Consider the following 15,246-nt stretch of genomic DNA (forward strand, 5'->3'; position numbering starts at 1 on the left):
TTTATTTTTTTGTCACAGAGTCTCACTCTGTTGCCGAACTAGAGTGCCACAGCATCAGCCTAGCTCACAGCAACCTCAAACTCCTGGGCTCAAGCAATCCTCCTGCCTCAGTCTCCCAAGTAGCTGGGACTACAGGCATGCGCCACCATGCCCAGCTAATTTTTCTATATATATTTTTAGCTGTCCATATAATTTCTTTCTATTTTTAGTAGAGATGGGGTCTCGCTCTTGCTCAGGCTGGTCTCGAACTCCTGAGCTCAACCAATCCACCCACCTCGGCCTCCCAGAGTGCTAGGATTACAGGCGTGAGCCACCACACCCAGCCAGATTTAGTTATATTAATAATTTATAATGACTGGAATTTTTTGTTAAGGAAATTTTTTTCCAGAACTTTGGAAATAACCAAACCAATATCTTTTAATAACTTACCTTTATTTCAATTGTGAAGTAAAGCAACTGATCTATAGATACAAATAAATTTATCTACCAATATTTTGAAGGTTAAAATAGTTATGGTTATAGAAACTAAGGAAAATAGGCAACCAAATGTGAGTTTGCTCCTTAATACAAATTTTTTTCTTAACTATAATATCATATATATATGTATCTGTGTTTCTTGGTTTTATTTGCTAACATTAAGATTTTAAAAACAAAATGAAAAGTCTTAATGGCCATTTTTCCCTTGTGTTTAGCCATTATCTACTAGGGCACATATGAGTAGAAAATAGTAAAGAGTATTACTCTCAAGTCAAAATTAAGCAAGTCAGCCACAGATGAGTTCAAAATCCATAGCCTTTAAAGTAGACTCACATGGACACCCTTGGACATACATGGCCCCTTTCCGGATCTCCATCTACCCGTACAGAGAACCATTTTCTAGTTTTTTCCTCTTAAGAGTTTCTTGTCTAATACCTGTGCTTGCTTCCCATTCCATCCCATTCCATTCAGACCTCTTCTCGTTCTGAGATGTAAAAGGTGCCACATCATGTAGTATAATAGTGAAGACACCATCCCACACCATCATGCTCACTTAACGGTAATATTGCACTTGATAGCAATGCAGAAATATTACCATCGTGGGCACTTAATGGTAACACAGATGTGCTTGTAATTCTCAAAGCTCATGAATCTCTATGATTTTTTTTAAATCAATAAATCTCATCTTTACCAATTTGCATGATCATTTTTAAAAGCACCAGAGGGAATGTTTTCCAGACCTGGATGGTTTGTGGAGCATCTAGGTTTGTTTGGAAGATAAAGTCCTTCCTTTGGATACAGTTGATGAGAATAGCCAAGGTGGTTCACATGCTTATGCCATCAGTCCTTTCATTAAATCTGTAGATAGCAAGGTCATACATCACCCAGCTTTCCCCAGAGTGTATAATGTAGAAAAACATTAAACCCTAAGGCATGTGAGTGGTGTTACATGAAATAGGGGTACTGTGATTAAATAATGTTGGAAAATACAGAGTTAAACAAGCTGAACAGATTACCGTGGACAACTTTCAGAACCTTTAACATGCTGAGATGTATCATAAATCACGAAGAGGTAGAGGATTCATGCAGTGTTTCCCAAACCTATTTTATTCCCAAATCTTTTATTCCAGAGCAAATCCTAGGACCAGGGTTCCACAAAACACACTTTGCTGTAATTCTCAAGTGTTCTACCAAAATATCATTGCTTGCTAGCATGTACAGCTACAAGTTAAAATTACATTGTTCTAAAAACATCATGAACTTCCATTTTTGCTTTATTTTTCCTCCATGTGTGGCAATTGAGAAGCATAAAGACATAAAGAATAATAAAATGTACCCTCATTTTTTTAAGAAAGTGATATGCAGAACTAGAACTAAGCAGTGTACATGCTAATCTGAAAAATCAAACAAAGCATGGGTGAAATTTTCTACCATCTGGCATATGAATATATCCCCTCAAAACCTAGATTATTCTGGCATTTCCATACTAAAGTTATCCTGATACAAATCCCCAGCAGGTGTATCTCAGCCTGAGTTTCATAGTGCTGACCATCCTATTCTTTTCCTGCCTTCTGCAGTGGTTCCCAGTCTGCAGGCAAAGCTGAGCTATGCCAGTTCTTAGTCTTGGCTATAATCCTTGAAAGCCTTTGTCTGGTTGACTTGCAGTTAGTTATCTTTTAACATCAGGTAATTAGTTTAGTTTTTTATTAAAACTCTATTGCCAGGCGCAGTGGCTCACGCCTGTAATCCTAGCACTCTGGGAGGCTGAGGGGGTGGATCGCTTGAGGTCAGAAGTTCGAGACCAACCTGAGCAAGAGTGAGACCCTGTCTCTACTAAAAATAGAAAGAAATTATCTGTCCAACTAAAAAAAAATATATATATATATATATAGAAAAAATTAGCCGGGCATGGTGGTGCATGCCTATAGTCCCAGCTACTCGGGAGGCTGAGGCAGAAGGATCACTTAAGCCCGGGAGTTTAAGGTTGCTGTGAGCTAGGCTGATGCCATGGCACTCACTCTAGCCCAGGCAACAGAGCGAGACTCTGTCTCAAAAAAAAAAAAAGAAAAAAACTCTATTATAGGTTTAAAATTCTGTTGCTGTTCTCTGTGATAGAACATTGTGATATCTCTGATAGTGTTGGAAAGGTCCCTGGTCCCAATCATATCGCAGCCCAGAGATGTTCATGTACCTACTGCTGCAGCCCATGGGCTTCTGGAAGCCAACTCAGCAGTCAGTGAACAGCACAGTTGTTCTAGAAACTTGCTACAAGCCCTGACTCGCTACATACTTATTTCCAGCCATGTGTTCCTACGTGGTAAAGCAGACTTAGATAATTATATTTAGTTAATACATTTATTTCATAATTCTTACGGGAGTAGAGCTCAACAAAAATATAGCACTGTTCCAAATTTTATTCCTTTTTAGCATCACCATAGACCTTTACCATTTGAAGGAAGCTTAGAGATTATCTAGTCTGCCTCAGAGTTTCTGAGTCAGCAGGTCTGGGGTGGAGGCTGAGAATTTGCATTTCTAACAGTTCCCAGATGAGGCTGAGGTGGCTCCTCCCAGGACCACACTGGGACAGCCACCCTAGGAGAAAGCACTTTCTTCCAGAAGCTGCCCGTTTCTGGAGCTGGCCTTGCACCCCACGCCCCACAGAGATCTGGGGGAAGGGAGCAGATCTTGCTTTCTGAGGCACAAGAATGATTGACTGGTGAACGTCCACTTGTATCAGGGGTTTTCGTCAGGGAAGGCTAACTGTAACACACATCTCTAAAACTCCTGTGGCTTCACTGCCATCAGGGACCACATTTTGACAATCATTCATCTCATTCAATCTTCTCATTTTTACAGACAAGGACATGCAGGTCAGGCAGGGTGAGATGGCATGACCAGGGGCTGCTGACTCAGGAAGAGGACCCAGGTCCCCTGCCTTCCTGCGATTTCACATTCCCTTCTGTGTTACTGTTTACCTGGTTTTGGCCCATTGTTTCTTAATAGTCACCAGTATTGACAAATATTTTTCTCTTTGCTGATTGGGAAGTTTGGTTTCTACAGGCAGCAACTCCCTGCTCTCTTCTCCCTAAATGTGGAAAATGCCCACACAGCCTTGCTTTTGCTCTTGGTGAGATTAAGCTTTATGTTTTTAAACCTATGTTCAGTTTTATTAATGGGAACTTCCCAAACAATATATAACAACTTCTTATATTTTCTTGGCTCACGGCTCCTACAGGTAGTGGTTCTTACTGTTAGCTTAATGTTTTTAGAACAACCTATAACCAATATATTTTGTAAGCAGAGAAGGATTTCTATTTACCTCTGGCATTCTAGCCATGTTTTTTTGCTTTCTCTTTCATGTGCTTATCTTTCCACTTCCACAGAGTCGTATTTTCTCTAATAACTTGGACAGTTTTTTTTTTCCTAACTGCATAGTTCTCTTCAGGCACGTATGCTGCAGCACCTCCACCACAGGTGTGGCAGCTGCTCCTGTGATGTTCAAAGTCAATTCTTGAACCATCTGCTAGAAGTTCATCCATGCTCTTTACAATGAAGGAATCCCCACGGGTGTTGATCCAGGGCTGCTTCACAGACACTCGCTTTACACAGGTGTGACATGACCAGAAATGGTACTTTCTTCTCCCTATAGTCTAAATGATACATCTGAGCCTTACTGTGAATTTAAGAGAGTACATGTTGTTCTAAGGTTCAATGGCAGACCAAGAATAAATGGACTGATTCTACTGGTCCTCTAAAAAAATATAAGAAATGTAGTATTGTTTTGTCGGAAGACTAACATATCTTCTGAATAGCTCTCTCTCTTCTACAACACCTGTTCAGTGAATAAATGTTATGAAGCAAGCAAAACATTGTGCATAATATTAAAATTCAGTAACAGCTTAAACAAGGCTCTCCACTTGCCCATGGGTTGATAAAATGAAGATATTATGCATAACATTTGTTACAAACACATTTTAACAACCAGTGTGGTTAGTGAGATGGAAAGAAGAGGAGGCATATGTTTTGTTCTTTATAAGTGATAAATTGAATTGGTTGGATTTATGAAAAGTTTCTTGGGTTTCAATGGTAAATATAGAACCTGGAGAAAATATACATATTCGGGAGTAAAATAGCCCCAGAGTAAATAGAAGACATCCAGAGATCTTATAAACTAGTACAGCTCTTCTAATTAATTTATAAAATTTAATTTATAAAATCATAGCTCAGTCTTTTTTTTAGATAGATAAATAGATTTACTATAAGGAATTGGCTCACATGGTTATGAATGCTGAGAAGTTCCAAGATCTTCAGCTGGCAAGGTAGAGACAAGGAGGGCCAATGATATAGTTCTGGTCCAAGTACAAAGGCCTGAGACCCAAGAGAGCCAGTGGTTTTAGTTCCAGTCTAAATAGCTCAGTGTTAAAACATGGACCCAGCCATGGATACCATGGTGGTCTTTCATAATCCATGTTTGTACTTCTTTGTGAGAGAGAACATTCTGTTTTTACAGATGATGGCTTTGTTTTCATTATTCAAAGTCCAATTATTAAGTTTTAGTCAGCCAGGAGTTAGATTTCCCTTTATATAAAATAAATGAAAGTATTTTATGACTTGATGACTATCAATTACTGTTGTTTCCTGGGCTGCAAAGCTATTAAGCCTATTTCCATAATGTTGCAAAAGGATATGAAAATTTAGATATTTTCATAGCAACAGCTTGCAGAGGGATTGCTCAGGAGGCATTCTGCACCTCATGAACTCATGCACACCATTCACACATGGGCTTCCTACTGATATTTTCCCACCTCCTTTCTCTGACTTCAAAACCCAACTCAGAAGGTTCCTGCCTAGCTCCATCTTCTGCCCTAGCTGTGCCTTGGACATTCACAACACAGCAGGCTTTCTGATGTTCCCTAATCCTGTACTCATTCTTTTTTCTGCTCAACTGCCTGTCTTCTCCTCGCTGCTTAGTGGGTCTGTGATTTATTCAAGATTGAGCTCCTATCAACTGAAGCCTCTCTGACATGCCTCTTCTTTCCCCCATAAAGCTAACCAGTTCCCAGTGTTTCCATGGTTCACTGAGCATACCCCTACCTTGGCCATACCCACTGGCTCTTATCTGTCTCCCCCACACCCTGGAAGTTTTCTAGGGGGGAGACCACATGACCAAACCTGACATGCATAGTTGATGCTCAGTGTTTGCTGAAAGAATGAATGGTGAAGCAGACCATGCTTCTCTGTGCAGTTACTTCTATGTGCAGTTACTCCCAGCTGCCCCCTCCTCCTAGTTAAGAACAACCCTCTCCCTCTACCCTCGCTTCCAGCTGCCCCTGTTCTCCTTTGCCTCCAGCCTGACTCCCCAACCCAGTCCAACTCAGTCTCCAAAGTGATCATTCTAAAATTCAGATCTGGTCACATCCCTCCACCCTTGCCTACAGAAAAAAGGACAAGCCCAAGTCCTCCTTCCCTAAGCTCAAGCCTTCCCTCAGCATCTGCTGCTTCCCTCCTGCTACCGCATGTGCCCTAAAATACCAGAAGTGCCCAACTCGTGCTCCACACACACAAAATCCTGCTTCTTGACTCCACATCTTTGACTATGCTATTCCCAGTGGCTGAGAAGCCTTTTCCTCTCCACTTCTCACCTCCCCCACAATCAACTCCTAGCCATGTTTTAAGCCTCAGTTCCAAAGCAGCCCTCCCCGGGCAATCTCCCATATTCCCTGCAGCCTGGCAAGGCTCCTGCGCCCTTTTCTGAACAGCACTGCCTATGTTCAGTGACGGGACTGAAAGTGCCCCAAGGCAAGAGGCTCTTGTCTTACTCACCTCTGTGTCCCTGGGGCTGGCACAGAGCCTGCGCTGTGGTTATCAGGAAGTATCTGATGAACAAAATTGTCCTGAACCTCTATCAGGCAGAAGTTGTGCCTCCGTTTTCTTCAAGTCCCTCATCCTTTTTTGTCTTTCTTCTGCACTCAATAGTACCTAATTTCTCTTGTAGGGACTCAACAAGGATTGGGGACTACCTTAAATAAATTAGGCTTGGATGGGTAGAGTGTATTGTGCTCTTCCACAGCTAGAAACTAGAATAATACCAACTGCTATAGCATGGCAACAATTTATCTCTAAAAAAAACTTTGAACACAGGAGTGATGATCACTTGTTTAAACTGGATGATAGAATAAAAAAAAAAGAGTAATTTTGAAATATCAACAAATTCACCTAACTAATGTGCCATGACAATAGGCAATTGGTAAGGGTAGCACTAGTGTATGTAAGTAGGAAAATAGCATGAAACTCAATAAAAAGATTTCTCAGGTTATTAAATGGAGGACTAGACAGAAAAGGAAATGAGATGTGTAGGCTTGTAGTAGTACAGTATTTGTCTACATAGAACTTGGATAAAATCTGATTTAGAGTTGGTGTGTTTCCGTAATGCTGACTTCTCTACTTCAAAATCAAATAAATGTATTGGGTTAAGTTAAAAGCTGGTTTTCCCCTCAACTTTGGGCTTGGCTATTTTATCAGTAAACCTGAAAATAAAAAAGGAATGCATCCCTTCAGAAAGCTTTCTAATAGTTTGCCACCAAATCACAGTGTGTCAGCCAGACTTGTTTCATTTCCCTCCCTGAAGTGTGCCCAAGCTCCCCCGAGGCAGATCTCTTCGATTATCCCACATAACTTGAACCCAGACCCAGACCCCAGGGTCTACCTGTCTCTCTGCTGTACTTCTAGAACACTCTCTAGAGTGTCCATGTGTGCTCCTGGAGAGTCCCCTCTGCCCACGTGCAGTGATATCCAGACTGAAACCATCTGAGTAGAGCCTCATTTTTGACTCTGCATCCAATGACCTCCAGGAGCCACAAGCCACTTAAACACCCAAGTGGCCCAACACCCCCTGAAACCTCACCCCAGGGAGGCCACACAAAAGAAGAGAATGCACCTCCTTAACTGATGTCACAGCAGTGCTTGTGTCCAGGGGCCCATACAGTCCATCCTTATCTGGGGAAAGCAGTGCCTCAGAGCCGCCATTGTAAATCTCAAGCACCCCAGCCCCAGAGATCTCTCAGCAGTGGTCAAGGGGACTTTTGGTGGGTTGGCAAAAAGTTGGATGGTTAGCATCTAGCACGCTGCCACCTCTGCAGGAAAGTGGGGGCAGACAGCTAGCAGCAAACCATGGCTCAATACTGAAATTCACAAAGCTGGTTTCTCACTGTTACAAGGGTTTTATGACACAATAATAACCATGAGACCAAGGGGAAAAGCCTGGTTGGATAAAATGCACATCAAGTAAGTTGTTGGGGTGAATATGGCCACCCTTTCAATATTTGTCTACTGGTATTTCCTTGATCTTTTACAAGGAGACTTGAGGGTAAAAAGTAGAAGTACTGATTTGGTTACAAGAGTCTCAAGGAACCAAGAGACATGTTTTTCACGCATCCAGGAAAAGTCAAAGTCCTAATGTATGTAAATAAACTCAAAAGCTGCATTTGCCCTGCTGTTTCTAGGCAGCCACTGCTGAGTCATTTCGAACCTTAAATGAGGAATGAATAGTGATGAATGCATTTATGAATATCCTCATTTAAAAACAAATGGCACCACAGTTCCAGAGTTCTAAATTGAAAAGTTAGTAGCAAAAAAAAAAAAAAAAAAAAGCTGCTCCAAAATCCATACTCTATAAAATCCACATAGCTCATGAGGAGAATGAGAGAACTATAGATCATGGGCAATTATGCTTCACAGAAAGGTTCTGAGCCTGCTGCATTCATAAGCCCTGTTGGAATAAAGACATAAACATAGAAATATAATACTGTGGCTAAATTGCCTCATCACGCTGCCATATTTTTGTAAATGAGATTTGCAATAATAGAATCATGTAATCTTCACATTTTCATGAAAAATATTGTGACTACTAATGTTCAGATTTAAGAAACCTAAATTCTTTCCAGGATGCAAAATATGAGTCTTTCAGAGAAAGAGAATATGGGTGGTGACTTGGAGAAAAACCCTCCTCCATCATGTACTGATATCATCTATGGTGATATCTATATGATGTCATACATATGACATCATCTAAGGGTGCTCCTTGGGGAGACTTGGTCAAAGTTTTTTTTTCTCATCACCATTTACTGTCCACAGGCAACAAGGAGACACACAAAGCATGTAGATTTGGAAATATGGATTTATTCTCATCACAGGATGGCCACCTGATATCCATATTAATAAATCATTGCAAATCCTAAGGGAAAATTTTTTTGTAAATCCTTTTCCTGCATGCTCTCACAATGAAATCAGCAACTGTGGGATAGACTCATTCGCAATATTTTGACATGAGGCAGAAATCAAACTCCAAAATGGGTGTCCTTATGGGACCCCAACAAATGTTGTAAACTAAGAATGAGGAAAATGTACTATAAAAAAGGCAATGTCTTCTCTTGCTCAGCTGTCACCTGCTGACTCTGGCTTCAGAATCTAAACACTACTTTTTCTATAAAAGAGCCAGTCCCATCCCATAGGAGAGGCCCAAGACAAGTGGGTAAAGTTGTGTTTTAAATATTTTTTCCTGATGCCCTCCACTCTAAAATACTTTAAAACAGCTTTCAAGCTGCCTTTTAAAAAAAAAGTAAAGTAAAATTGCTATAAAAATCAAGAATAGTTACCCTTGTTCACATTATTTCCAAAGTAAGAAGACATTTATGGAAGTGAGCTCTAATTCTGATAAATGGATTACTTCAAAATCCTCTTGCACAGTCTGTACTGCGAGAATATTAGTGAGCATTTATTAAGAAAATGAAATATGCTAGGTATTGTTCTAAAACTTTGTATGTGTTATCTCACTTAATTCTCATCCTACCCCTGTGAGTGGTATTATTTTTACACCCGTTTTATCCATAAGAAAATGAGGCATGGTTTACCTAAAGTCCCAAACCAAGGCAGTCTGGTGTCAAAGCCGATGCCCTCAACAGCATTCACAGATGGGTGGGGGCAATGTGAGGTTTGGAGCTCTTCCTCACTGGTACAAAAGTATTTTTAAAAAATTATTCTGATGTTTTATTCTCTGAAATTCTAGGAGGGAGAAAACTGTCTTAAGAAATCAGTGCTATTAGTGGGTTTTTGACTCCAAAACTATAACTTGATGTATTCAAGGCCCAGAATCCATTTGGATGTAACATAAAAACTACAGCCTTCCGCAAATCCTTACTTTGAAAGCTTCCACTTTTATAAACAAGCATGCACCAGAGTTCAGTGTGCCTTTTGAGCTGGTCTGTTGGAAACGTGACCATGTAATACAATCAGACTTCATTTGGGCCATCCTTTGCTGGTTAGGTCCATTGGCAATGAAAGATGTGAAGGCATAAACTTGGCAGCAGCTTCGAAATACCCAGATGGTCCTGGAACGTTAGCATGCTCATTATGTGCATTTATCGTGCCTGGTCTCCCTGCTGTCCATATCTAACCCAGAGTCTCCAGTCAAGAAGTACTGATAGGAACACTGCTAACATGACATGACTGGGGACGATACAGGGAGACATGACCCAAGGTGATGAAGAAAGCACGTATGGTTTCCCCGCCACCCCTCCCCCTCCCTGCCACGTATCTTAATGCATATTACATCCCGCCTTGGCAGTCGCAGACAGAAAAGCCAGAAGACATTTATGAAGCTGCATCCATCAACACTAGCAATGGTCCACCTGAAATGCCGTCAGCTTACAGACTGGCTCAAATCCACTGTCTGTGCGCACCACACTCTGTGACTGAAGTCCTAGCTCCAGTTCTACAGGGGTAGCGGGGTGTCTCCCCAGAGCCCAGGCACCTTTCACAAAGACTCACTGGGGTGCCCGGTAGGAGGTAAGGGAGTCATTGAGTTGGCATTTGCTTCATTAAGAGGCACAGGCAGCAAAAAGAGGAACAAGTTGGATTTCGAACTAAGACCGGGATACAGAGGAAATAAACACTTAAAATAAAACAAACTTGTGTATTTGTGGTTGCTGAAGCAACCTTCCAAAGCAGTTGAAATATACCCATTTCTGGCCCTAAAACACCAAGGCTCAAAAGCTCAATTTTAAGTAGATATTTTGTTTTATATGCAGAACGATCATTTACCCTTTATGCAATACCTGGATTTACAGCAAATACAAGGGACTATAACAGAACAATACACTTGTGTCCTAAATGTAATGTGCATTATTGTATTGTATCCAGAGAGTGATTCCATAATTTCCTACATGAATTTTTGATTGACTTAGGTATTAAGGAAATGTGTTATAATTATTAAAAATATTTTGTCTTCATTAAATAGGAATAGCTGCCTATCTTCTTCAGGGAGCATTGTGTATGTACCAATTTAAGTTTTTCACCCAAAATTCACAGACAAAATTGCCTACTCAACATTAAGACCAAACTGCACATAATTTAATCTTTCTCTAAAAATTAAGAAGCTTATTTTGTGATCTCCCTGAAACTCAGGAATTTCACTACGATTTCAACTTGTACTGCATGAAAGAAATGTGAACATGGCAGTTGACAGATGGCCTGAGAACGGTGTACCAATGGGCAGCGTCTGTACTGCCAGTTTTGAGAAAGTGTTCCCTGAGAGCTCTTCTAACTTCAGGAGTGGAAAAAAAAAAAAAAAAAACCCTGCAATATGAACTCTTCTCACTTTAGGTAGTCAAGCTAAAAACAAGGAAAGAGTGTTCTCTGGACACATACCGTTACTCACCTCACATACACTATAAAAACATAGAAAACACACAAAAAACATAGAAAAGATCAAGACCAACCTGAATTTTAAATCCCATGGTGGTAATCTGGGATAAGACAGGGTTTCTCTTTAGGCTGATGAATGAGAATTTTTTTTTCTCCTTAAAAAGAAAATCACTATTGTCTTTTAGGGGAGAGATAAAGGCAAAAGACATAAAGTAATAAAATGGATTTTCATTTCTTAAAAAAATGTTCTAGGTCAACAGAATTACTGTAGAACTGGTTATGTGAAATTTGGTTATAAATGAATAAAGAAACCAATAAGATAAGGATATCACACTAATGAAAAAAGAATTATTAAATTTCTGTCCTTTTTGATGTTTCCTCTGATAATTAGTATTTTCTTCTTCATCAGATGATATAAACTCTAGGCAAATTCCCAAAGGAATTAAGTAATAAAATATATTTTGAAGGAAAGACAGAAAGAGGGAAGAAGGAAAGGAAAGAAAGAATAGAGAGAGAGACAGAATGAAGAAAATAAAGAAGAAAGTAAAAGAGGCATTTCTGGAAGAGCTTCCAGGATTTGAATTAAGTATGGCATTAATTTTTTTCCACCAAGTCTTAGTCTTGGCAGGTTTCTGCTAAAACGCAGGCATTTCATGGATGTGGGAACTGGTGATGGAAAATGAATTATTATACACCACAATTGTTGTACTTGAGAGAAACTATATGGGGAAAAAAATAACACCCTAGAATAAATACAAATGAAATTCATGTATCAAAACCAATACTGTGAAAATAGTTTAACTGTTTCTTGAATTTATATCTAGTCATTAACCTAAATGCAGATTTTAGTTCAAGCCACACTTCTGCCTCATGGTCAGAAGGCCTGAAAACCTGTGGCGTGGAAAATTGGCAGGAAGAAGAATATTGAATTGGTCTCCATGAAAAAACAGATTTTGGCAGCATAACCTCCTCCCCGAGTAGGTCTCTCTGCCCCTCTCTCTTTCTCCCTCTCTGCTTCGCTCTTGTCCCGGGAAAGAGGCCAAGGGAAGGCCATATAGTAGCTAAAATAGTAAGCAGATGTCAACTTCACCATTTATCAAAGGACCTTTCTCATTGGCCTTGAATCCCATGGTGAGGATGAACCCCCCAAAATGACCCCACCCTAGTTTTGCCCCCTGAGAACATAGAGGCTATAGATTTCCACTTCTACCAGCTTTGGTTTCCTTCTTCCCTCAAAGAAGGAAGTGGGGTGGGACACCTACCTCATCTAATGACCTTAAAAGAAAGTGCAATTCATTGATAGATATTCTGAGATCTAGTCCTCTCTTCCTCCTACCCTTACCCTGTTTTATTCCCCTATTTGCCTGGTTACTTAAAAGAAAGTAGACAGTGCCTCAGAGTTTTATTTAGTCTAGAGGACAAAATCCAGGGACTTCTCCAAAATCATTTCTCTACCTGGGAAGATCCTAATAGCTTACCTCAGCCCTTGAGTTCAGGCTCATTCCCTCCTGGGGTAGCCCTAAACCCAGGCTCCATGAAGCAGCCCACTGTTGGTGGAGAACATATTCCTTCCAGCCGAGTTTCCATCCTCCCCTAAACCCCAGAGCTTCTGCTGGAATGTTCACCAGGCCCCGCCGACGGGTTCCAGGCCCTTTGCATGAGCGAACTGAGGCGAGAACTACCTCCCCTGAGTCAATGTTGTGTCCGTGTGCTGTGCCTGTGCCTCTTGGTGGTTTTCACAGTGATCTTTTCTCTCTTTGCAGCTGGTTAATAATCCACTAGCAAGTCAGGCTGCAGCGGCTGCAGCAGCCATGAGCTCCATAGCAAGCTCACAGGCCTTTGGCAATGCCCTCTCCAGTCTTCAGGGGGCCACAGGTCAACTAGTTACTAATGCACAAGGACAGGTGAGTGGGAGATGGGAATAAGAGTGAATTTTTATGGCAGATTGAACTCGGAAAGGAAATGAATTTCTTTTGCATGACAGTGATATGTAACCGCATCTATTCGAGGCAAATAAATAATGTTTACTAGCAATGTCAAGATTAGGAGAAGGGTTGGGAGGTGTTTCTATATTTTAAAGGCAAGATTTTTTTTTTCCTTCCTCTAGAATGTCAAAGTTTTATTTTGTTTTTATTTCTATAGATGACTCATGTTATGATCTTAATTAAAGAGGTTACCTTTCATTACCAGGGCATCCTTTTTAAAGAAAAAAAAAGTTAAATTTTAAAAATAAAATTTCAGTTCTGCTTTTTTAAAACTTGGATAATGGGGGAAACTGGTCTGTTCCCTTCATTAACTGCTATGAGATTTCTAAATTAGTCTTACTAAAGCCAATCTGAATGTACGGGAAGGTGATGAAGAAGTCTTATAAAAGCAACAAAGAAGAAAGGGTGAGTTAGAATGAAGCCAATTGCAAGTCGGCCCCGGGGCCCGCCTCTTGCTGCCTGTCCCGGAAGCTGGGCGGTCTCGTGCATGCTGGTAAATTTACTTCAGTTTGTCAGGGCCTGTAAACCTTCTTTATGTCATGAGAGAGGGTCCGTCCCCTTACACTGCTAATGCGCCCACATCATGGTCACCAAGATACTGACAGAGCTTCAGACATCTCAAAAGCTGCATAAATGCAAGGAAGAGATGAAACTGACGCTGTCAGGGGTACCCTCCCGTGGAAGGCCTGATCCAGAGCCCAGCCTCGGTGGTTAGGCCACTTGGTTCTCTGATGTGGCTGTTTATGATCATGAAACACAAGGAACCTGGCATCCTCACAAGGATTTTTCCTCCCGGAGTTATTTATTTAGTAGCAGTGTGTTTACCTACTCCAGGCTGGGCCTGCTCTGTGCAGAGCAGTAATTGCCATGTCTTGAACCCTGTTTTTATTTTACATAAAGAGTAAACAAAGATGCATTATAAGCTAAACCGTCTCCCGTCTACGTCCCAGGGAAAAAAAGCTGACCTTGTTTTATTTCCTGGGCGGGTGCAGGATTGTCCCGTCAGAACCCCGAGGGCTGAACGATGGAGCTTGTCAAAGAGAGGCCCCGTGTAATGAATCATCTTATCACAGGTGCGCACCACACATATTAAAGGAGGGCTGTATGAACACCGTGCCCTCTACAGTAACCTTTCAATGTCTGCTTTAACCCTTGTTCCAATCTCTTTTCATCAAAGCATCATTTTATGCAGCCGGCTCTAAATGGAGGCTCTCAAAAGCCTATTAAGATTTCTGGAGGGATGGGGTATTGGTGTGGAGGAAAAGTTGGTTTTAATATCTGTAACTCACACTCACATCAGGTTGGTCCCAGAAGCTGCTTCCTAGAGCTGTGTCCAGATATAGAACACCCTGCTTCACCCCTGCCAGCCGAGTGGCCCTTGAGGTGTAAATTTTAAGAGTTCAAGATAGAAACCATATCCACAAATGGGTATTACCCTCTGATTTTTCTGTTCCAACATCCAAGTAAAATAAATGCACTACTATGCCCAACCACTGGAATATTTGTGATGGAAAAAAATGCTGTATTATTTAGAAGAAATTATTAGGAGTTTATTCTTTGGATGATTTAATGGCTGATTGTTTTGCCAAGTCTCAGGGGCTAGAGTTACAACCTTTGCTTTGTTTGGCTTTTGCCAGCCCCCAATCCCAGGGCTAGCTCTCCCAGACTGTAAGTATCCACAAGAAAATGATCTTCGAAGTAGAAGATTGATTGGTACTGTGTATACATTGAATAAGAGTTGACTTTACTTAAAAAAATTTTGTTTTAGAAACTGTGTTATGATAGTTTATCGGATATAGTACACAAATCTCCTAAGGTGGAAAAAAAATTACATTCACAGAGAAATCAAGAATGCCCACTCATGAAATCTCATCTTAGTTTTAACACACATGTCCAATGATGTTACATCCTCCTCCTAGTGCAGAAGGAGTCCAAGAGTCAAAATACTCACATTTCCAGTAGATGAATTGGCCCACAGTCATGTAGCTCTATGATTTTTTTTTTAATCTTTGGAATATAAACACAGTCATCATCCCAGAAAAAGGTATGTGTCCTTCATTGGTTGGCATAGAGATACTTGTTT

General features: G+C 40.7%; 1 protein-coding gene across 2 annotated transcripts in view; it reads left to right on the forward strand.

Annotated features, from left to right (window-relative positions):
* POU6F2 (POU class 6 homeobox 2) overlaps nt 1–15,246 on the forward strand; it is a 436,460-nt gene that overhangs the window by 369,183 nt on the left and 52,031 nt on the right. For both annotated transcript variants that reach the window (XM_045565521.1, XM_045565522.1), the window contains exon 6: nt 12,942–13,082. In XM_045565521.1, the coding sequence (XP_045421477.1) occupies nt 12,942–13,082 (141 nt within the window). The remainder of the gene's footprint in view (nt 1–12,941; nt 13,083–15,246) is intronic.

The sequence above is a fragment of the Lemur catta genome, chromosome 11 (assembly GCF_020740605.2).
Source record: "Lemur catta isolate mLemCat1 chromosome 11, mLemCat1.pri, whole genome shotgun sequence".
In the NCBI taxonomy this organism is placed as follows: Eukaryota; Metazoa; Chordata; class Mammalia; order Primates; family Lemuridae; genus Lemur; species Lemur catta.